The 23,820-nt window shown below is 40.8% G+C and overlaps 3 protein-coding genes across 4 annotated transcripts; all 3 read right to left on the minus strand.

Moving 5' to 3' along the window:
• Nucleotides 1-313: 313 nt before the first annotated feature.
• Nucleotides 314-6,988, minus strand: LOC120113233 (uncharacterized). Its single transcript, XM_039134033.3, has 8 exons — nucleotides 6,278-6,988; nucleotides 1,907-1,993; nucleotides 1,747-1,791; nucleotides 1,556-1,651; nucleotides 1,327-1,428; nucleotides 876-962; nucleotides 642-709; nucleotides 314-548 (listed from the first exon to the last, which is right to left on the minus strand). The coding sequence occupies exons 1-8, from the start codon at nucleotides 6,866-6,868 to the stop codon at nucleotides 467-469; spliced, it is 1,158 nt and encodes a 385-aa protein (XP_038989961.2). The 5' UTR covers nucleotides 6,869-6,988; the 3' UTR covers nucleotides 314-466.
• Nucleotides 6,989-8,573: 1,585 nt separating this feature from the next.
• On the minus strand, nucleotides 8,574-14,610 carry LOC103707771 (FRIGIDA-like protein 3). 2 transcript variants are annotated; one of them, XM_039134032.3, is made up of 4 exons: nucleotides 14,397-14,610; nucleotides 10,404-11,444; nucleotides 10,018-10,175; nucleotides 8,574-9,331 (listed from the first exon to the last, which is right to left on the minus strand). In XM_039134032.3, the coding sequence occupies exons 1-4, from the start codon at nucleotides 14,575-14,577 to the stop codon at nucleotides 8,774-8,776; spliced, it is 1,938 nt and encodes a 645-aa protein (XP_038989960.3). In that variant the 5' UTR covers nucleotides 14,578-14,610; the 3' UTR covers nucleotides 8,574-8,773. The 2 variants fall into 2 exon arrangements, with proteins under 2 accessions (XP_038989960.3, XP_038989959.2); XM_039134031.3 differs by having other exon boundaries at nucleotides 10,404-11,480; nucleotides 14,397-14,555.
• Nucleotides 14,611-16,495: 1,885 nt separating this feature from the next.
• Nucleotides 16,496-22,942, minus strand: LOC103707770 (protein RBL-like). Its single transcript, XM_039121735.3, has 6 exons — nucleotides 22,820-22,942; nucleotides 22,320-22,442; nucleotides 22,063-22,161; nucleotides 17,190-18,280; nucleotides 16,856-17,117; nucleotides 16,496-16,753 (listed from the first exon to the last, which is right to left on the minus strand). Exons 2-6 carry the CDS (start codon nucleotides 22,336-22,338, stop codon nucleotides 16,530-16,532), a joined length of 1,695 nt encoding a protein of 564 aa, XP_038977663.1. The 5' UTR covers nucleotides 22,339-22,442; nucleotides 22,820-22,942; the 3' UTR covers nucleotides 16,496-16,529.
• Between the last annotated feature and the right edge of the window lie 878 nt (nucleotides 22,943-23,820).

Below are 23,820 nucleotides of genomic sequence, written 5' to 3' on the forward strand. Positions count from 1 at the left end.
AAGAAAAATAACCACTCTTCATGGAGAGTTATCACAACTTTCAATGAAAGCACAAATTACAAGTAAGAAAACCAAAGCAAAGAATTCTAAAGAAAACGCTCTCATCATTGACAGCTAGCTGCATTTCAGAAAATCAGTGTATACACTGAATGCCAGTTTTAACTTGTAATTCCAGTACGCAAAATGTCATATTATCCACCATTAGACAATTAGAACAGCAGGCATCAACAAGAAATTGCTACCAACGCATAAATTGGGAACAAAAAGCAGTAATATGTTTTCTATTTGACACGCAAATTATAAGCACCTCAAATAATAAAGTATCACTCAAAAATTTTCTTCATTCAAATAGAAGTCTGTAGTACATAAATTTCAAACACAACAAAATCTATCATCTTCTCTCCCATCAAAGGTGGTTATTGTGAGCAGCATCCAACAGAATGTAGAACAAGGACTTCTCTATGAACTAAAGCAACATTTCAGCAATCTGGACCGCATTCAGTGCAGCTCCCTTGCGTATCTGATCTCCACACACAAAAATGTCCAATCTGCCATAATAACTTTCCATTAATAAATATAATATTGACATGGTAAAGAGTACCAAAAACCATTTATAACACAAGGTTTTTAGTTTGTTTTACCCAAGGTTGCCTTCTTGAGACAAATCCCGACGAATCCGACCAATTGCAACATGATCTTTGTTTGAAACCTGTCAGAAGGTACAAAATGGTAAGCAGTGGCATCAAGTGTTACCACAGTAATTCACATGCGGAATTGGAGGATGACAAATTGTTATTTATGGAGAGTTATAGTTTTTATCATCCTCTCTATTTTGTTTGTAGACTACGGAGGACAAGGAGAAGATGAAGAGAGACCTCCAATGGAGTAGGGAAGTGATTGGATGCCCGGTCATCAATAACAACCACACCAGCAGCTCCCTTGAGAATTTGCCGTGCAGTCTCCTGGACAAACAAGGCACGAACTGAATTCAGAACCTAGCCATGCTAACACAATACAATAGAGGACATCATGCGATTCAGAAAAAAGGGATGGCAAATCAGGAAAATATACAATAAGTTGCAGACGACAGCTGTCAAATATGTAGAAGTGAGATTCCAATTAATGAAATTCAACAAGATGGTAGACTAACATGCATCTATAGAAGTTTAGCTTTAAACTATATTAATTCTGTTACTTTAGTTGATAAAGAAGTCGCCTGCATTTTCTAACTAACAAAGCAAGTAGAGCCCAAAATCACCACTAATTATTTTGCATTTGAAAGTAAGTTTAAGAACATCAAACATAGCCCACAACTTTTCACCTCACCTCGTCAAGAGGCTTTTCAAACTGAAGATTCACACTTTCAGCATGCGCACGCATCACTGGAACTCGTATGCAAGTGGCAGTCACCTTGACGTCCTTGTCATTCTACATTGAAGTACGATTAGAACATGACCCAGATTTTAGTCATAGTTGCAAGACTTGTAGCAACTCAAATAAGATAAAATATGAAATTTGGAAATATAAGTACGAGGGTACGACTACAAGTAATTACCCATATTTTTCTTGTTTCCTTCACTAGTTTCATTTCCTCCTCGTTATACCCATTTGAAAGAACTGGTGCATTGTGTGAGAAAAGATTAAATGCATACTGCATAAGAAGAGATAGAGCAATATATTATGGCATTAGCTTTCTGTCTGTAATATGCCCAGTATAAGATGGCATAAATTCCAAAGGAAAAAAACCTGTTGCTTGAATATTTTACACGTGGGTTGCTTGCCATCCAAAACCTATAAGCCCACAGGAAAGAGCATCAATTTTATATGGTCAACACTTTAATAGACAGAAAACAATATGAGGGAAAAACAAAAATAGCGATGGAAATATAAAAGAACAGAAGATAACCTCACGTGTCTGCTCCTCAAGTTCTTCCATTGCTGCAGCACCTGCACCACTAGCGGCCTGATAGGTGCTGACAACCATTCGAACAACCTGCCACAGGTAGGGAATCCAGCTGAAGGGCTCATTTACAGTGACAAACACTCAAATCTATAAGACAAAATTGAGACCCATGGAAAATTAAGAATAAGGTGTATATGAAAATTGTGAGAAAATTGTGAAGAGGAGAGGAAGAATAAACATAACCTAGCGCATATCCAAGGATTTGTTGGTCTATATGAAACAATATGTGAAGTAGTTACTCACCATTCAGAAACTTCTGATAATTTCTATTCTGGTAAGATATAATAATATTTAGAAATTTTGTATGGATGGTATATAGTTTTTCTAGTATGTATAGACACCCTAAATTCATAAAATAGATGAGTGTTACATGTGAGGGACCACAGCCTACTAAAATAGTTATAGATTAGGTTGCTGCCTGTTGGTGGATTCATTGCAATATTGCAGCATAGAAACAACTTATTTCTAAAAGTTATATGTTAGCAGAGCACACTCATCAGTGGCTTGGACAATCTCGGCAACCTCTATGCATTGGTGACTTGGGTGTAGTTTGCCAAACCGTCACCAAAATGTAGTGGCATATCTATTATAAGATGAAACCAAATTATATGTGTGATATGGCCTAAATTTGATCTGCCCATCATGGGTCGACATGTGGAGAGCATTTTGAAAAGATTTGAAGTTCAAAATTTTGAATTCTTGGTAGGCCCAAACAAGGAAGGAGATTACGACAGATTTAAATCCAGATAAGAAAGGAAGCTACGGCAATCCCTTGATTTCGCCTCCAAATCAAAACGGATCCATCCTCCCTCCTCTATATAAATAAGGCCAAGGGACTCTAAAAGATGGAGGAGCAGCCAGAGCCTATCAAGCACATACTGCGAGAAGTTGCCAAGGAGAAGCTCTCGAGCTCTCATAGTAACAAGCTCTCATGACAAGAAGCTCTCGCAGCTAACTCTACACCCAACTCCTCTTCCATGGTCGTCCATGCACATTATCTCCTCTCTTGACAAAATGTGCATCCCTAGAGGCCGCCCTCCCGTGTGAGTCAAGATCCGAGCTCTATGCATACAGGACCTACGTCCTTAAAGACCAGAATGCGAGTCCCTGGAGGTCGCCCTTCCATGCTACCCAAGATCCGAGCGCCGTGCGTACAGAACCCGCGTCCTTAGAGATCAGGATGTGAGTCGTTGGAGGCTGCCTATGAGGACCAATGCGGATGTGTGTTTAGTCCCACATCGGTTATTCATCGAGAAAATCTTAGATACTTATACAGGAGTAAACAATTAAAAAAAATACTTTTCGGCCAACCATTTTGAGTGAAGTCCTGTGTTGTGACAGAATGGTATTAGAGCGGACCTGGCTCATAATCTATGTTGGTTAGGGGACACTATAACACAGATCTATTAGGTCTAACCACGGGTTGATCGTGGTACTTGTGATTAGATTTGAATGGATATAAACCATTAGTCTGACGAGGATGTCAAGGCTTAAACGAGGGGAGTATGTAAGGGCCCCTGTGGGCGTGTATTTAGTCCTAAATCGGTTATTCGCCGAGAAAATCTTGGATACTTATATAGAACTAAGAAACCCAAAAAATACCTTCCAATTAGCCTTTTTGGATGAGGTCATAGGTTGTAACACTGCCCTTCTGTGCCACAAGAGATCCAAGCACCATACGTATAAGACCCATATTCTCGGAGACCAGAATGTGAATCCCTAGAGACCGGAATGCGTGACCGCTAACTAGAGCCATACCGAGCTCCCCGTTCGTGCTCCTAGTCTATGCATCTTCGGAGACTAGAACGCAAGTCCCAAGAGATTGGGATGCAAATCTACCGACCAGAGCCATGTCGTGCTCTCAGTCTGTGCTCCCAGTCTACACATCCATGGAGATCAGAATGCGAGTTTTTGATGATCCGGACGCGCAACCGCCGCCCAGAGCCATGCTGAGCTCCCAGTTCAAACTCCCAAATCATGCATCCTTGGAGATCAGGATGTAAGTCCTTGGAAACCGAAATGCGCAACCGCCGACTAGAGTCAAGCAAAGCTCCCAGTCGACACTCCTAATCCATGCATTCTCGAAGACCAGAACGCAAGTCCTAGGAGATTGGGACACGCGCCTATCGATCAGAGCCATGCAGAAGTCCCAGTTTGCGCTCATAGTCCACGTATCCTTTGAGACCAGGATGTGAGTCCTTAGAAACCGGAATGCGTGACCGCCAACTAGAGCCAGTTCGCGCATCCTTGGAGACCAAAACGTGAGGCCCTGGAGATCAGAATGCGCGTCTGCAAAGTATAGCTATGCCGAGTACCTAGTTTGCGCATCCTCAGAGACCAGGATGCAAGCTCCTGGAGACCGGGATGCATGACCGCCGATCAGAGCCATGCGGAGCTCCTAGTCTGCGCATCCTCGGAGACCAGGATGTGAACCCTTGAAGACCGAGATGCGCGACCTCTGACCAGAACCATGCCGAGCTCCCAGTCTGCGCATCCTCCAAGACTAGGACATGACCCCTGACATCAGAATGCGCAACCTCTGACCAAAGCCATGCCAATTTCCTAGGTCGAGCTCCTAGTTCATATTTCCAGTTCGTGCATCCTTGGAGACCAGGACGCTAGCCCTGGAGACCAAGACGCACAACATCCAACCAGAGCCATGCCAATCTCCTAAGCCGAGCTCCTAGTCTGTACTCCCAATCCACGCATCCTTGGAGTCCAAGACACGAGCCCCTAGAGACCAAGATGCGTGTCCACTAACTAAAGCCATGCCGAGCTCCTAAAAAGTGCTTCCTTGTCGAGCACTCCAGGCCAAGTACTTCAGGCCAGACCAAAGAATGCTGAACCGACCCGTACCACTAGTTCAGCATGTATCGAACCGATACCGGCTCTGACCGGTCCGATTTGGTGTTAAAAATCGGTACCGGCCCGTACCAGTCAGTATCAGCCCAAACCGGTTCCAATTTTTTTTGGACTTTTGGATGCGTAAACCAGGCCGAACTCATGGTACCAGTTCGGCACCGGTTCATACCTATCCGAACCCGTACCGGCGCCAATTGGTATGCCTAACAGTACCAGTTTATCGATCCTTAGGCCAGACACTTAAGGGCGAACGATCCAAGAAGATTACTCTACTTTGATGCTTTTTACTCTCTCACTATTTTATGTTATTCTAAAGCACTGCCTGACTTAAGCATCGAAGGAGGCTCAGACATAGCCACCGCGACCGGCCTTTCTTTTCTCTGTGTGCAAATCCGCGACTCTCCATGGCAGTTGGCGTTCCGTCTTCCACCACCATGGATCGAGCAGATATGCGCCCTTCATGCCTCCAAATCATCAAAACATGGTCAGGCAAGATTTGAGCACCGGCAATGTGCCTATTGGCTTAACACCTATTAGAAGATTCATTGCTTCATTTTAAAATTTTCACTTTTGCTCAACTAAGATTGTAACTGGGCATGGGATTTCTACTTAATTCCCTAACCATAGCTTCTACAGAGCAGTGTGAGATTGACTAAAACATTCACCAAGTGGATCAGATCATCTCATCAACCTCATAGGGTGTGGTAATTTCAATAATGAAGTTTTGCATGACAGTAGCCAATATTAAGCAACACTTCCATCGAGAAAAGAGACCAGACAAATCAGCAAGGTTTATCTAAGAATTCAGCAGGCTCTTTTCTGAGCAGCTAGTATGGCCTTTGATAAGCAGAATCATTATAGTAAGATGGATTCTGCTCTCCATACGGCTTCCATCCACACTCTTTCTCTACTCTACATTCAATCCATCAAGCAACTTGTCTGCTGCTCAATGGGAAGAACACAGTTATTTGCACATTACCTGGCAATACATATTCCACTGCAGATTTTAAGGCGTTGCCAGTCAGTGGATTGCATATATTTGTTGTTTGTATACTTATTTCTACATTGTACTTTAGTTTATATACTGTACACTCACTATACGTTCATGTAAAATATGAGTGTTATATGTGAAAATGTGAGTCTGTTCTAAACAAATACAATAGCTTATTGGTTTAATAGTATTCTCAAATAAATAACTCATAATCAATAATGAACAAAAACTTCATTTTTAAAAAAGGTCCAATTTTATCTTTCAATCAGTAAATTTTGGCTGTGGTTATCCCTAAATATATCAAGAGAAGCCAAATAATCACCTAAGCGAAGAAGAAAGATACTGAAATCCAACACCTAGACAACAAGCATGAACACCACATACAGCAATGGCCATTGTCCGGGAAAGATACCAAGATTAGATTGAGACTAAAATTGGAATTTTGAGACAAAACAGAGTACCTTGGCATGGCGATGGAGGGGTGTAGCAGCCATCAAACAGATGATGGTGGAGCAATTCGGGTTGGCAATAAGCGCCCCTTTTGCCCTTCCGGCGAGCCGGATGTGAGTCATTGCGTCCGGATTCACCTCCGGTATAACGAGCGGCACCCCGGGGTCCATCCGGAACGCTGAGCTGTTGTCCACCACGACAACGCCGCGCTCCACGGCGGCGGGGCCCATCTCCCTGCTGACGGACCCGCCGGCGCTGAAGAGCGCGACGTCCACCCCGGCGAAGCTCTCCTCCCGGAGCTCCTCCACCACGTACTCGCGGCCCTCGAATTCGATCCGCCGCCCGGCGGAGCGGCGGCTGGCCAGGAGGCGGAGGTTCCGGTAGGGGAAGTCGCGGTCGGATAGGACCCGGAGGAACTCCTGACCAACGGCGCCGGTCACGCCGACCACCGCCAGGGCGGGGCCGTCCTCCCTGAGAGCCATGCGGACGGTGGCCGGGGCGGCGGCATTCCGGCGACGACACGCGCTTCCCCCAGCGGTGAAGGCAGCGGGGGTGAAGGAGGAGAGGAGGTGGAGGCAGTGAGCGGAAGCCGTCGCCTGCATTGTTTCGCTCTTCTTTCTTTTCCTGTAACTGTTTGTGGTGGGAGGTAGTCAGGGAGAGGCGGGCGGGGACAAATAGAAGAGGGAGACGCAAAAGGCGGTCACGGCACCGCAGGCTCAGGGTTTGGGGGTTTAAATCTGGGGGCAATTTGGGTGGGAAGAGGAAGAACCTAGTGCCGGAGGCCGCATAGGAATACGTTAGGACAAGGTATCGTAGGACTTGGTCGGTTGAGATCGTCTGGGGTGGGAATGGAAGGAGGATGTGGTAGTTCGCTTAGATGATTACGTGAGGACCTTTGTGCGGATGATTGGCCGCTTGATTATTTCCACGTGAATTCGACGGGCTGGGAATTAGGGAGCCCCTGGATTTAGAAAATCAATAGAAACAGGGTGTGTGTGAGTGTAAGCCGACTGGATTTGCTGTCCACACGTCGTCAATGGGTGTGGACTGTGGACCATGGACTGAAGCGGAGGTCAAATCTTAGAGCATTGATTAAAAAGTGGTTAAATTTTCATGTAGCTTAAATTTTTTTAATCTCACAGACTAAGTTAAAAGATATAAAATAAAATCATATAAATAAAAGGGAAAAAATAACGTATTTATTGTCTAGCGACTGAAATGGTCAGTATCTAGATGTACATAATTTTTAGTGGGATTGGACCGACAGCAAGAGTCAAACATCTCAAAGTTGAGCTCATTTTTAATTTTACATACCAGACATGTTTTGCCACCTGCACCTGGTGCAAGTATACCACATGATGTAGGTGAGAATGTAGGTAAGAGTGGATTGGTTAGTATTCGTTCGGATCCATTTATGTAGCTAAATATATTTGTATATAGATAAAAATTTGAGCATCCAGCTAATATCTACCGTATTTATATCCATTAAAAAAAATTGATATGAATATAGAGAAATAATTATCCGATATGTCTTCGAATATCTGATTCCATTTGTAATCCTATTGAATTTTATATAACACTCATAAACTTTTAAGAAAACATAACCATATGAACATGCTATTAACTTAATTTATCACTCACTTAGTAATATATTTGATTATGCGATCATAAAGTTTAATTGTCCAATTGATATCCGTATTTATATCCATACTTTTAGTATCCGATTTATATCTATATCCATTTAAAATAAATACAATATAAATTTTTGCATATGACTAACATCTGTATCCATATATGTATTCATCAAATAAAATAAATATAGACGAGGATATGCTAATATCCGATTCAATTTCAGCCCTAACATGATAATTTGACCACCGATGCAATGCAATGCCACAAAAGCTCCAACCAAGGTATTGCTCATACATCATACTAAAATTCTATTAGGATGCGCCCACAAGTATATCACATGATGATTTGGAAGACATGCAATGCCACAAAATCTCCAATCCAAGTATTGCTTATACATCACACTACATGCCCTCGTTTGTTACCAACAGATAACCGCACACACTAATTGAAACAGCGACAAGTTTGATGATGGGGAGAAGTTGCTAATCAGATTATCCTTGGTTATTCGGGATAACATATTTTGCTAAAATGCTAATTTATAGTATTCTTAAGATGTAGGGATTGCGTGCTCCATCTCATATTTTTTCCCAGTCTTATATTTTTAGTGCACAGAGTCCTGTAGAGAGCGATCTGATTGTTCACACAGATCAAGACACTAACACACAATACAGAATGTGATAAACTGTAACCAAGCGAGCATGATAATATGCTAGAATGGATTCTGGAGTTAAAATGAATTTGAGTTACCCATCTAAATAAAGCATTGCTCACTCGCCTTAATTCAAATACATCCTCCAAATTCTCACATGCTCACCTAGTAGCCGAAGGCAAACTACAGTCATTCAAGCTCACATTACATGAGATTGGTGAGATGACTACAAACTGCTGCCTGTATAGCCTCCAAAGTTGGATGAATAAGACGGGTTTCCAGAGCCCGTATAATTACCGTAGCTGTTTGGAGCAGAATGCAGTCCAGTGCCTGTATAGCTCCAATAATTTGATGCAGCATCATAAGGAGCAGCAGGGAATCTCCCATCTGGGTAATGAAATGGAACTCTGGCATTCGCCGGTTGAGCATAGGCAGCATATGCAGGTTGCCCATCAGTGGGTGGTGCATTGTAAGGGTACCTTTCTGCAGCACCTGCATACAGTCGCCTCTCATCGAAAGCTGTAGGTAGGAGCTGCCTATGGTCAGCAACGAAAGCAGGCCTGCGAGGGGCATATCCCCCGGTGTCTCGAGGCTTTTTGGTTTGGAGCTTGACAGATTCCCCCATTCGCTTCTTATCATCTTTAGCTTTCTCGAGCTGAGCGATGCGTTTCTGGAGAGGTTCAATAGGGTACTCTTCTTGGAGCTTGTACTCTTCAATACACTTGATGACTGCCTTTAGTGCTCCAAGCTCCTGAGCATTGGGATCCTTCTGCGCAAGTTTATTCTGAAAGAGTTGGGTAAGTATGTTGATCAGAACAAAAGATAAGTGACAGTAAGGACTCGTTTGTTTCGCAAAAAAAAAAGAAGGGAGAGAGTGTGGTCAACGGAAAAATAAAAAATGCCTCTTATTTGGTTCAAGTTTTCAAAGAAGAGAGATGAAAAAGTAGCATTCCCATGAAAATAAAATTTCTATCTTTTATGTAAAAGAAAAATTCATAGAGGACATAAGAAAGCTATTTTTTCATTGGTTGAGAATTGGAGTCCCTTTTTTCCCAAAAATATTTTTACGTTATCAAAAAGCATAGGTAAGATCTTTCCATATATTAAGAGTATAATAGGTATTTCATACAACTTTTTCAAGAAAGTAGATGTTCAACCAAACATAAGCCACTCTAAAATATGCCACTTTCCCATGATCAACTAAACATCCCAAAACCATTTTTCCAAACATCATATTCCTAAGAATCATCTTCATAGAAAAAACATTTCAGTGAGGAAAAATTCTTCCCGCGAACCAAATGAGTCCTAAAAGAAAATGTTGTATACCAAAACTAATTAAAATTGCATTATAGGGGCATGCAGATGGTTTCGAAATCTACCACCAAGGGTGACTCAAGGGTTTGTCCCTGAGCTTCTCTAAAGAACAATACACATTCACATAAATTTTAAAAACATATCAGATGTACTCACCTGCACATCACCATTCCCATTATTTTTGGCATTGTTCAGGTCCTCTAAGTAAGCCTGCAACAAAGGCACAGGTGGAAAGCTCTCGGTAAGCTGGAAAGCATGTGCAAAATGAACAGCATCAATCTGTCTCCCTCTGTTAACCAAATCTTCGACCACACCTGCACAAAAACAAGGTTCCCATAATTAGCATACCAAGAAAATATAGATTATAGTGTATTTCACTAGATGATCAACTTCTTTGTAGTTTCAACTTCTTTGTAGTTCACCTTTGATTGCACTAACCAACCATCCTTAGATCTCCTCTAAACCCATATCTAGTGGGCACCCTCAACTAAAGAAATGGTTGAGTCATTGGAACCCTTATGGTCAGTTTGTAGGATACCAACCTGGCATTTTTTGTGTTAATCCAAGAGAGCAGCAAAGCTCAGGTGCCTGTCTGCAACGAGAGACAGCAACGATGAGCTTGCAAAGTTCTTCTTCATCAAACTCTGGTGCAATGCTAAATGTTGCAAGCAACTGTAGGAATGCTTGTGCTTCCAATGAATATCCATTAGAAGCATCTATGTCCACACCAGCCAACTTGGGCTTCCATTCATCAGCAACTGCCTTGGCCTGCTGCTTAATTTCAGAGCTAACAGGGTGATCGACACCTGGCTCAGCAATCCCCAACAGAGGGGCTGCAGATTCCATCAATACAAGACAGCTTCTGCGCAGGCCCTGTAGGGCACTGTCTTCATTCCCTTGTAAAATAGATTGGTCCAGAGGGTAGAATCCCTCCAAGGAATCCAGCACCAAACGGGCTGGCTCATTTGCATTTTTCAATGCAGCAGAAAGTTCCCCACGTAGGGTGACAAGATTTTTCCGATTTTCTGAAATAAATTTCAGAAGGCCTTTTGCATCCATCTGTTCGCAAAGTTGCTTCAATTGAGGATACAGCTTAATCACAGTTTCAGCTAATTCACCTGATCCATTATCAGGATTTTTCTCCTCTGGTGCAGGAGGTGCATTAGGATCATTGAGAGACGTGCTTACCTTTTTTGCTTTGCTTCCCCTGACGTCAACTGTCTCAGGAGATGCCACCTTGTATTTCTGGCATGCCTCTACTATGGCAGAAACAGCAATATCTCTCAGCCCCTGAAGGCTATTCGATGAAGCTTGTTCTTTTGCGGCAACAGCAGCCTCTCTTTCTGCAATCAATGCATGAGTCTTGGATTGCTTTTCCTCGAACAACCTTTGTTTCTCTTCTAATTCATCACTCTTATTCTTTAATGATCTCTCAAGGTTGTGAAAATATTCTTTGATGCCATCCCACTGGATCTTGTTTTGCGAAAACAACTCTCTCAGGGATTCCAGTTCCTCGAATGCTTTTCCAAGCTGTTCCAGCAAAGCTGTTGCTGACTCAATACCCTTAGTGAGCTTTTCAGTCTCTGCCATGGTTATTTTGCAGTTATCAATTAAATGGTCTGCAGGACAGATCATACATGGTAAGGCCAAAAAAAGGGGAAAAATAAACGAATACTGCACAAGCAATTATTTTCACACCAACAGATTAAGACAACATACAAAAATGATGCAGATGCATAAAAGGAGGCATAATATCAGACACAAAGTAACTAATTCCTAACCACCGCAAAACATATCATAGAAGTTTACAATAGCATCTCTGGTTAAACATCATTTAACTTTAAATGAATCTAAAACTATGCCCAACAGATAAGATGTTGTCATTTAAGAGCACTGCTGATTGAATAGCATTTGATATTCATGTTATGATTGTATTTTGCTTTGTTTTGTTTTGTTTGAAAGGGAAGGTGGAGCTAGGTTGGTGAGAAAGATGCTAAAAAACCTTAGCCAACAAACTCCATAGACATGTCAGTTACTTCCCAAGCCTACTATGCACTTACTATTAGCTTCACTTCGGAGGAAGCTCTAGTCTTTTGCAGACAATACCAACCCTTCTGATATTTTCTCACAGCTCAGTGACCATAAGGCAAACTCCTGGTGAAAGACACAATTGTTTTCAAACCTCAAATTTTCAACACCCTCTACAAGTTTTGACTTGGTTGAACCGACAACATTATTTGCACCCCCCCCCCCCCCCCCCCGCCGCGCAGCCCCCCAACAAAAAAAAAAAAAAAAAAAAAAAAAACCTTTATTTTGCAACAATTCCACCATTCCTGAACCCCAAGATTTGGGGTATAACAACGCTATTGGAGTCAGAACACTAGTCTCATGTTTACGAGAAGGGAAATGAAATGATATCACAGCTATTTCTCTAATTTGTTCAGAGAAAGAGCTGTCAAGCGACAAGAATCAACTGAATCAACATTCCTTCATTCCAAGTTTAAGCCAAAATGGATAACCAATGAATAGCCAACCATAATCAAAGGAAAAGGTAAATGTATAACAGCTTGTTTTCATGTAACACAGGTCCTAAAAGTTAGAATTAGAATTTTCTTCTAAATCAGCTTTCTGGGAAATCCGAGAATTTGCACAAAGCTGTCCAGTCTTCATTCAGATTTTTTTTAAGATATGTTGCAAAATTCCTTCTATCTCGATTTGAATAAATAAGATGTCCAATCTATGCAATTCCCATCAGTCAATAAAATAAATCAGTAACTGCTGCAAGTGGCTTGTTTGCATATAACACAGGTCCTAAAAGTTAGATTCTTCTAAATCAGCTTTCTGGAAGTCTCATATTTTGCACAAAGCTGTAAGATAAATGCCACAGTCTTCATTCAGTTTTTTTTTTTAATTTGTTGTAAAAATTCCTTATATCTTAATTTGAATAAATAAGAATGCCCAAACTATGCAATTCCCACCAGTCAATGAATAACTTAGTAACTGCTGCAAGTGGGTCAAGTGCCCAACTTGGAACCAAGATAGACTTGACCCAAACCCCAAACTTGTACCCATGGTATGGAACCCAAAGCTAGGCCCATTCTTAAATGAGATCAGACATGGCTCTTACATTATTGGACTTAATACCTGAGACCCAATCTACTACGCAAAACAGGGAACAGTTTAAGATTCAGCTTTAGTCCATAAACCTAGAGTTAACCTAAATTGGCTCATCAGTATCAACCTGACCTAAATAAATATATCCGTCCACTAGCTTCAGAGTGGAGCCAACACAACTATCAAAGAGCTAGCACATGGCCGGCCACTTTGCATCTCTAAAGCCAACTCATAAAGGGAATGACATGGATATGGGAGGAGATCCCAAACCTACAGCTAATTCAGATCAAATCCAGTTTTTCCTAACTCCAGATTAATCCATTTGGGCAAAATCCCAACACAAAAACCTAAGACAACTAGCTTATAAAAAGCTCTCTCTCTCTCTCTCTCTCTCTCTCTCTCTCTCTCTCTCTCTCTCTCACCCACCCACGCACGCGCGCACGCGCCCACCCACGCACGCACGCACGCACGCACGCACGCACGCACCCACCCACCCACCCACCCACCGCACGCGTCACTCACGCACGCACCCACCCACCCACCCACCCCCGCCCGCCCGCCCGCCCTCACTCACACACACACACACACACTCATATCCATGCATTCTCCAACCTCAACAGAAAAACTATTCTCCCTCTTCTCCACAGAACACTATCTAAAATCTTCAGATAACAATGTAGATTGTATCAAAGACAAAAAGATATTCGTGAATTTAGGTCTTACATTTTGCCAAACACATCAGAAGTGGTTTATAGACACAATAGTTGCATATCCAGAGATATAAAATTCTTTCTTTTTCCCCGGTTGCAAAGTCATTTACCAAATGCACAATTAAAATAGAAAAACTAAAACAAAAAGCAAGTCAATATTGCATTCAGGCGAATAACTACAAATTCACTTTTCATGCTCCTGCTAAGATCTAAATAAATAAATAGCTTTCAGTCAGAAAATAAAAATTTCACTTTTCCGTGCCACTTCTATGATTAAAAAATTATATTTAAGCAAAGGAAGACAAATTCGCGTTTCTACGCTACTATTCTAATGAATTTCTTTTAAAAAAAACAATTTTAACATGTGCCCATATCACAAATAATCGCACGTCTAGAAAAACCCCAGAAGATAAAGCAATAAGATTTATCTTTTCTCGGCGCATCATTTCATCCGATGATAGTATACAACGCTAGAAAACTCTGATTCCCGTCCTAGATTTCATCAAAGAAAGATGGAGTTGAGCTCGTGGGGCCAAAAATCAGTAAACTAGGATGACCTTTTTTATGTAAATTGGAGGAAGTGAGAAACTTCCCACAGAATGCAAACTAGGGTAACTTGTTGCGATTCAAAAGCAAATTAATGCCTCGAGAGGAAGCCTGATTTCAGAAAAGTAGATCGAAGTCGTCTAGAAAAGAAGCGAAAGCCCATACCTTCGTTGACTCGAGAACGAGGCCAGGTGGAGAAAACCCTCGATGGATCGGAGCGGCAAGAAGCGGAGGAGAGAAACCTGCTTGATTTACGAACTCCAGGAACGGATATGGTGTTCGAAGGGGTATTGAATCCCGGCCGCGAGGACGGATATGGTGTTCCCGCGGGCTCGACGTTTGACATATCGAGGTCGCTCAATAGGATTCCTAATCTGACGGCCAGAAACACTCTCCTCCGTTCGGTCCTATTCGACAGAATCACTGCATCTGCGAGTGTACACTTAGAGTAATCTAGTTGTTGTATCTTAAAAGATAGGCCGCCATTACCTGCTACACCGAGATTCATTCTCCGAAGGGCGCGACCTATTCTTAAGGACAGTAAAATCACGCCTCAACTGATAATTTCTTCATTCTTTCCGTCTATTATTTTTACAACATTATTTAGGTTTCTTGATTCTCTATAAGTACTCAAGATATGCTAAGTGAATAATTAATATGGGATAAAACACACACCCACATGGGTCTTCATAATGATAACAACAACTGCAATTAGCATATAGAGGGAGGTGAAATAAGGAGTTAACGATAAGCCCCTTGTTGTTCATCTAATTATTCTTACATCTACTTTCTACCTTCATTCTCCGAGAGGTGCGATCTATTCTTAAGGACAGTGAAATTACGCCTCAACTAATAAGTTCTTCCTTCTTTCCATCTATTATTTTTACAACATTATTTAGATTTCTTGATCCTCTATAAGTACTCAAAATTTGCTCAGTGAATAATTAATGTGGGACAAAACACACACCCGCATGGGTCTTCACAATGATAACAACAACTGCGATTAGCATATAGAGGGAGGTGAAATGAGGAGTTAACGATAAGCCTCTTATTATTCATCTAATTATTCTTACATCTATTTTCTACCTTCATGTGACTTTTCACACCAACCTTCAAATGTAAACAACAAACATCTCTTCCCCAAGAAATCTTATAAAAAGCTATATGTAGATCCAAGTAGGCAATGCATTACTTTCTTTAAATTATGTTATGCTATTTGTCCAATAGCCTATTTTATAATACGCTTAGTATTGGATAACTGTAGATTCATATCATTGATAAATGATATACAGATGGTCGCATAACTCTTGCATTGTTTAAATACTAGGTGATGCATGCAGAGCAATTTGAAAAACGAGGGAGACCTACCCAACTTATAATTACATAAGTCTTAGAATTTTGGAAATGCACCACCCAAATTTTGTACCTTTGAGACAAACCTCAATTCGCAAATATAATATTTTACCTTTTTGATGTATAAATATTTCTTAAATTAGTCCTGAATAATTGAATAGCTGTAGATTCAATCATTTATGGAGAATAATTTTGGCCAAGAGAAAAGTAATAATAATTTAATTTTTTTTAATAACTCAAAGAATATTGTAAACCATGATTCTATTGACCATAATGCAGCATGGATGAATGACTTTCCCTTTAGCATGTTATTCAGGCCCCAAGCTGATGCTTGATTCGGGTTTAGAGAGTGAGAGAGGGGCCAACCTCCACCGGATCCCCACGTCATGCCCCAAGTCTCCATACCCCTCCTCCCAATCAAATTTCGGAATGCCTTGTCACTAGGCTATGATCTACCTGATGAAGCTTCCGAACAGAACATTAAATCGTAAAAATATGAGACCCAAGTAATATGGTAAATCTCCAGGCGTCCACAATAACATTATCATCTACATAATCCACTTGATGGCGACGAGGGCTATGTATAAAAGATTTTCTGATAGTGGCAATACCTGACTTGTTTTATCCGTTTAACTTAATTTAACCTGTTATAGATTGGTTTGCATTAGCTGTTTAACAAAATAATCAAGTTCAGATTTGGATTTTTGACACATTTAATGAATAGATTGGGTTTAGGTTGATAAAGTTTTGACCTACCCGACCCAGTTGCCATCCCTATTTTCTATTGGTGAGAAATGATTTGTAATCTTTAAAATTTCCAGAGCAAGTAGGGATTGCTCAGTGCAATGAGAAATAACTCTGCTTTACCAGGAACATTTCTATCATTGACTGCAGCACACAAACATGAGATATGCCAGAAATAAATAAGGAATCAATTAGAATTGTTTATAGGTAATCATCAGTTACATCATCCTCAAGTACAGAGCCATTTGTGTCAAGCCCATCCCCATGTTTATTTTTGGATTTCGAGGATTTGCCCGACAGCTTGATTTTTGTTGAGGGTTTCCGGCCCTTCTCTGCCTGTAACTCCATCCCCTTCGCTGATGGCTTCCTCTTCCTCTTTAAGCTCGAGGTCTCCACAGCCTCTTCTGCAGTAGAATTACCCACTACTGCAAAAGAACAATCCCATTTAGACTCCAATAGATTCTGAGATAAAAAAAATGTCCCATTGCATGTTCAAAATAGTTGGAGAGTTTTCCTAATGGCATTACCTTCCAGTGGACTAGAAGCAGGAAGTATAGCCTGACCATTCTGTGCTGCTTCAATTGAAAATGGGGAGCCAGAATGATTGCTATCCTCCAACTTTGATGAGCTTCCAAGGCATTTGTCTTGTTGTTCGGGAACATCTGGCAAGGGGATTGCAGGCAAGAAACATAGCTCCTCCTGTGATGCATCGGAGTCACTAAAAGCTGAATCTTTCTCTATGGTCACAATGTCAATTTCCTCATCTTGATTGATGTCCAAATCTTTTGCCTGCAAATAAGCATATTAGATAACATCAGACATCTAAGAAGATTAGCACCCAGATGGGAAAGTTATTTTTACCTTCTCCGATTCAGGCATCAAGTCAAATTCATCCTCTCTTTCAATGTATTCTTCATTCTCCTCGAGTTCCTTGAAGTCAGGAGCAAATGCGCTCCAGTTTTCTGTGTGGTCTTTGGCCCAAATATACACCAAACCAGCAACAGAAACAGAGACCACTAAAGGGCGAACAGGGTGCCAGGCTAGGTCTATAAGAGCTTCTTTAGGTCCTTCTAGGATCTTCACGAGATACCCAGCCCTGTCCCATATGTATAATTTATGCTCCCCTTTGCTAGCAGAAGCACCAATAACCCACTCACCATCACCACTGAAACATGGTGCTTTCCATTGTATCTTCGTAACTGCATCCTGAAACTCCCGAAATAGGAGCAGGCACTTAGATCCAACTACTTTCAACTTCTCAATACCTTGAAATTCATTATCATTGCTGCTTATTGCTTCAAGTTCTTTTGCTGCAAATTTCTGAGGAAGAAGGTTTTCATATACTCTAAGGACTCGGTCATTTGAATTTGTGAGCAGATACTGTCCATTCCTACTAAAAACAATATCCTTGACTACAGAACCCCCAGAAATAGGAATTATTGCATGTACCCAGATGTTCTTGGAATCTACGATGAGTATCTCGCCTCTGGAGTTCCCAACATATATTAGATCTCCATATTTGTTAAAAGTTGCTGCAGTGGGAGTGAAGGGTGGAGAACCATCAGAAAATTTATTGCGTGGATGGGGAGCAGTAGTGCCATTTCCAGCATCTGACACTGAAACAGGCAGAACAGTGGAGCTACCAGTGTTCAAATCAACAAGAATAGGTGCAGAAGAGAGGGGGCAAGCCAGGCAGAATGATGGAGTAGAAGACCCTGGATGGAGACGTGCATGAAGAGTAGTTTGCTGCAAAGTCACACGAGCCATCTTCTCCCCATTAACAACATTCCAAAGTGTTAATGACTTGTCGGTAGCAGAAGCTAGTATATGGCGACCATACTTGGACCAGCAAACACTAGTTATGGGGGCAATACAGTCTTTGTCCCGGAGCTCCTTAGCAACCCCCCTAGTTTCAAAATCCCATATGACACAGCTCCCATCAGCACAGCCAGCTGAACAATGTAAACAATTCAGTTCTAATCAGAAAGTTGAAGAACAAATAATAAATACTACAAAGAACTACATAGCTTTCCATAGATAAGCAGGTAAAATTTGGGATATTAAAATGAAAGAAAACATGATGCAGAATAACTATAAAGCACAAGATATCAGAAATTGGAAACAATAGCTTAAGGGCCCAATCTGGCTAACATCTTTACTTTAGTTCAGATAAATTAAAGGATAACCAAAACCACGTAAAATATTTCACAACGAACATAGGCACAAACATATCCTGACAACCGATACTCATAGAAATATACAGCATTTAAAATAGTGTCTCAATACTGAGGTACCTAAAGGCCTAACTCACAAGCCATCAAGGACTAGAACCTTTTATAGAATTCTGAATTTTGATGTGAAAATATCAATATATATGATAGCCCTAATTGTACGGTCACAATATGGCACTCAATTGAAGCAGATATGAGAGAGAGAGAATGTACTTCCCTTAATTTGTTTCAGACTTACATCTTCTAGCGTGTAAGGTGGAGGGTTAAAGGTTCTCTTCTAGATCTCGTGCATGTCATGATGTTCAACAACACTGTCTCTGGTGCTACTGGATGGAAATTGGACCATATTTTGTAACAAAGACTTAGTTAACACGTCGTGCTCGTAGGAGTAAAGTCCAAGGACACTTTTTTTAGGGCACGAAGAACAAATGCTGGACGAAATGAAGGTGATGTAATCAATTCATGTAGCCCTCCACCTCACCTAGGAGATCGTATCTAGACATAAGCACATGCAGATGCAGAAAGGGTCACTAAGATGTGAACATATGATGCACTCAAATAAGTTGACCTTGTGGAGCAATATTATACCTATTCTAAAAGGGAGAAGCAAAGTTGCTTGGAAGCTCCTTATCTAAAATATTAAAGAAGTTAGGAAATTAGAATGGTAGAACGATGGTTGCTGATATTAACATAAATAACTCGATTACATCAGCTAAATATGGTAGAGAAGCATATATGAAGAGTTCAAAAAGCAGAGTGCTTAAGTTTCAATACACCATCATAAACAAATTTGACAATTAATTTGGAATGGATGAACTGGGACATCATGCACTATACATGAGGTAATGTGATAAACAAAAGCATAGCTGCATAAAGGGCCAACTAATTAGCAACTATTGTAATTTTTAGATTTATAAAATACATAGAATATATGAATATCCACATTGGTATGATATTCATATAACCATACATAAAGCAAAGGGAATATAAAGAGCTGACAAGTAATTAATATTGAGAGAATAATACAGCCTAATCACCAATAATCTGGTTCATATAGATAATCCATCTGTGCTAATTCCCAGGCAGCATGAGTGTACTATCAGACCAATTCTTCGGTCCATTAGTTGCAAGAATCATGGCATGACAACCATCACAAGAAAAGATTATGCTCCTCTGATAGTGTTTCTTTAATGCATTTTAGTTGGAGAGCTGGTACTTATCTCTGCGGTCCACAACACTGAGGAGCCATAAATCATGCCTTTAACTAATAGAGAAGATATGGGCCTTCTAGATACAACAGATGATATAAGATAGGTAATCATGAGGTCCTGAAGCAAGAAAACTTCTCGCAACGAAAAACTTCCCCTCCTTCCTAAATGCAACACCAAATTGAGCACATCTCTCCTTTTTGAAGCATCTTTTAACTAAATTCACTTGTCCATAACATTTCATCTGATTTTTAATAGTGCGTCCAATGTTCAGCTCATATGCCTCCTCCAACATACTAATTTCTCAGTGTCATTCCTAGTTATACCACAAATTCATCTCAATATTCTCAGCTCTTCCACTTTCATCTTGCTTGCTTGAGCCTTTTCCATTGCTCAATTTTTGATGTCTGAACTATAGAATGTTGCCATCTTATTGCCATTTATCAAAAGTTTTCCTTTAAATACCCAAACTATGTGTTGTTTACATAGCATCTTAAATGCACTTGTCCACTTCATGCACCAAACTCTAATCCTCACACTATGGTATCGCTCAGCCATAAATTCTGATTCTGGCATCATCTTTCATTTCCTCTTTCACTGATAAAAATATTTTACATACTCGGCTTCTGTTCTAGTTATTTATAGGCTCTTATTGTATAATTCATTCCTCCATAACTCCAATTTACAATGAAGCCTTCTTGTCTTATTACTAATTAAAATTTTACCTTCTATAAATAGCCATAGACCATTATGCATCTTCATAAATATGAATTTAAACATTATTTGCAACTAGTTAATGCTATTGTTGGTGCAAGGCCATTGTGACTAGAAATTCAGTTAACTCAGCACTACTTGGCACTGGTTGCTACCTCAGAATAAGTCTTCAATAACTTCAATGTGTTCCTCACTTGCCTTTTTCCGTAGTGCCAACCAAACTATATCCTAATATACTTAATAACATGTTTATCCACTTGGAGGAAACATGCCTTTTTGGAAAAATCATGTATACTTACCGTTATCCCTCGAGCAAACTTTATTTATATGGCTTGCATAAGGCACAGATAGTTCCGAATTATCACCCTCAAGGGCACAGCCAAATCACTAGCAAATTAATAAGTGCATAACAAGTTTTTAACACCACCCAAAGCCATTGATCAGCAGTCTAACAATATGATATTGATGAGCATGTGTCGATATGACATCTAATGACCTAAAGGTTAGCAGCGGAAGCAAATGAAACTATAAGCAAGACAAATAAATTTTGACAATAAGGTGGATTAAATGCTTATCCTAATAAATCATTTTTTTCTTACCTTTCTACCCCTCGGGATATGGCAGTCATAGCCGTCAGTGGTCGAAACCACCTGGGTTCATGAATGTACATCAAATTGGCCTCTGGAATCTTAACAAAAGACAGCTAAAAGAGACTCTACCACTAGAAGCAAGACAATAAATTTTGACGATAAGGTGGATTAAATGCAAACATGTTTTTTTCTTACCTTTCTACCCGTCAAGATATGGCAATCATAGACTTCAGTGATCGAAACCACCTGGGTTCATGAACCAACATGAAATTGGCCTCTGGAATCTTAACAAAAGACAGCTGAAAGAGACTCTACCACTACCTGAACTTTTATATATAGATTTCCTACCAACAACTAAGATACAGCTCTCTACTTACTATGTTTAGAACCATTTTGTTTAATGTTGGAAAGGGTTTAGATCCCCAACCCCGGCAACTGCAAACCCAAAATGGATGGTGATGGTAGTAAGGCATATTTGATCACAGCAGTGCTGTTCTTCTACCAACCATTCCTCCACATTTTTTCACTCTAACTAGGACAGGTGGAAATCTGGCCAATTATCAGGATGCAGGAGGGTTAAACCCAGGTTTCTTGTATCACCACAAGATACTGCTACCAATTCTACCATTTGGTGCACTCTCTCTCTTCGCAGGTTCTACCAAAACAATAGGGAACCATCCATGATGCTTGCACAAGAATTGGCTCTACAAAAACTAGACCACCAGTCTGAAAGCTACCAAGGTATAGAGTTTCATATTCTCATGCCAAGCAACAGATATGTTTCTTGGAAGGGATTCAGTGTGCTTGAAAATTAAATGTCACAAAAAAAGATCTTTTTTTCCAGGAAAGACCGGGCATTGTCCATGCGATCCTCCAGGACTCAGACCAACAGATCAAAATGTATTCCTTCCATCAACTTTCAATTCAGAAGGAGAAGAAGATAACATTGAGCAACTAGGAAAGGAAAAGAGAAAGCGAAAGAGGGAGTTACCAGCAAGAAGAGTTCCTCTGCGATTGAAGGCGATACATTTCATGTTCCCATGCTGCAAATACTCCTCTATCACTTCCGGGAAATCCCCCTGCAACGGATCTTCACCCACCCAAATCCCCAAAAGCCCAAACGAAGGAGAAACAAAGTTACTTCTTTTCCAAAATTCCTCCAAATTAACACACAAAAAAGAAGGAAAAAAGGGAAAAATTTTCACCTTGGATTGCTAAATAGAAACAAAGAAAGAAACAAAATCCTACCAATAATTGGGACATTCATGGTTTTCGGCCTCCGGAGCTACTCCGAGTTAAAAGAATCCGCCCCCAACGAGGCTTTCTACTGCATTAGCTCCACCCGAATCGAAGCAGACGCGCGCGCTCACACTGAGACAGACAGACAGAAAGATTTAAATCAAGACAGACTGAGAAATCTCCGGCGCCGTCGGCCTCCGTCCGCCGCCTCTCCAATCGCGCGAAGCAAAAGGATTCAAAATCGCACGCAGGAGAAGAGATCGAGACCGCAAGATCTTTCTTCCCCAGAGAGGGGCGGACGAAAGCCTAATAGAAGCCCCGGAGTCCCAATCCAAGTTCACCTTGGTTTCGAATTCCCAAATATAACAAGGAAAACCCTAATTCCGACTCCGTTTCGAACTCTCGAATGCCGAAATTTAAGCAGGAAACTTAAAAAGACAACCCTAGGTTCGGCCTCTTAGAATTAAAAGATAAGAGAATAGCACTAAGTAATCCTTCTTGCTACCCACGTTCCAGGAGGCTAAAAAAGCTTTTAGCATGGAGATGGCGAGCGACATCACCCATCAGAGCCGTTCAATCTCTGGCCCTTGGCAGAGTCCACTCAATCCGATGGCCAGAGTTTGGCCTCACTCCAACCTTTGAGGCACAAACAGGGTCCTCCATAGCCATCAGGGAGTAGATTTGGTCTTCAAATTTTGTATATATAATTCTTATAATGTCCTTTGAAGGGAGTCTCTATTAAGCTTTCAAGTGGAGGATTGATTGGCTAAAATATGACCACCTTCCTCAAGAGTTTCTGTGGCACTGGCAGAGAGAGTATGGCAGAATAAATTTGGTTCTGAATCCGTTTTGTTGCCAAAAGTTGGGCAAGAAGGATGAAGGCCATCTACAACCTTTCTTTCTAATTCTTTCAGTTTTGGACTCTTTGGTGTACTCAGGATTAATCTTTAGTTCATGGCTACCCAAGTCTGCACATCCAGTAAGTTATCGGCCGATGCCGTGGCAAGAAGCTTCAATTTGCATCCAGATGGTTTCTATGATTGATAGGTGGCTGGATGTGCATTCCTGAATGAAATAAATAAGTATTCTAGCCTCGACTTATTGAAAGCCATAAAGTTCAATTCGATTCGAAGGTGATGGTGATGGTGCTGGTGCAAATACTAAACCATAAAAAGGAAATGTAGAGGACCTGAACATATTGCGAACATAGTCCTTACAGTGTGGTTCAAGGTTAAATATATTGTTTGCGAAGAGATAGTAATGAGGTTGCAGAGTGCTTGCATGTTTATGTAAGCCACAATGGGGGGAAGAAAAGGCTTTATCTCGCCAGTGCTATTGCTGTGGTTTTCATTGGTGTAGGTACTTTCTTTGATATGCATTGTGATGACATGTTCACTATATATCCTTTTTTTTGCAATGACTTTTCTACCAGCAAGTTTTTTTTTTTTTTTGTAGTAATTTGTAGTCAAAACATGATTCTTTTTTGGCATTTTTTGGCAGTTTTTCAGTA

This window comes from Phoenix dactylifera, chromosome 15 (genome assembly GCF_051530095.1).
Source record: "Phoenix dactylifera cultivar Ajwa chromosome 15, Ajwa_hap1_PhDact_Kaust_v1.1, whole genome shotgun sequence".
NCBI classification, from domain to species: Eukaryota; Viridiplantae; Streptophyta; class Magnoliopsida; order Arecales; family Arecaceae; genus Phoenix; species Phoenix dactylifera.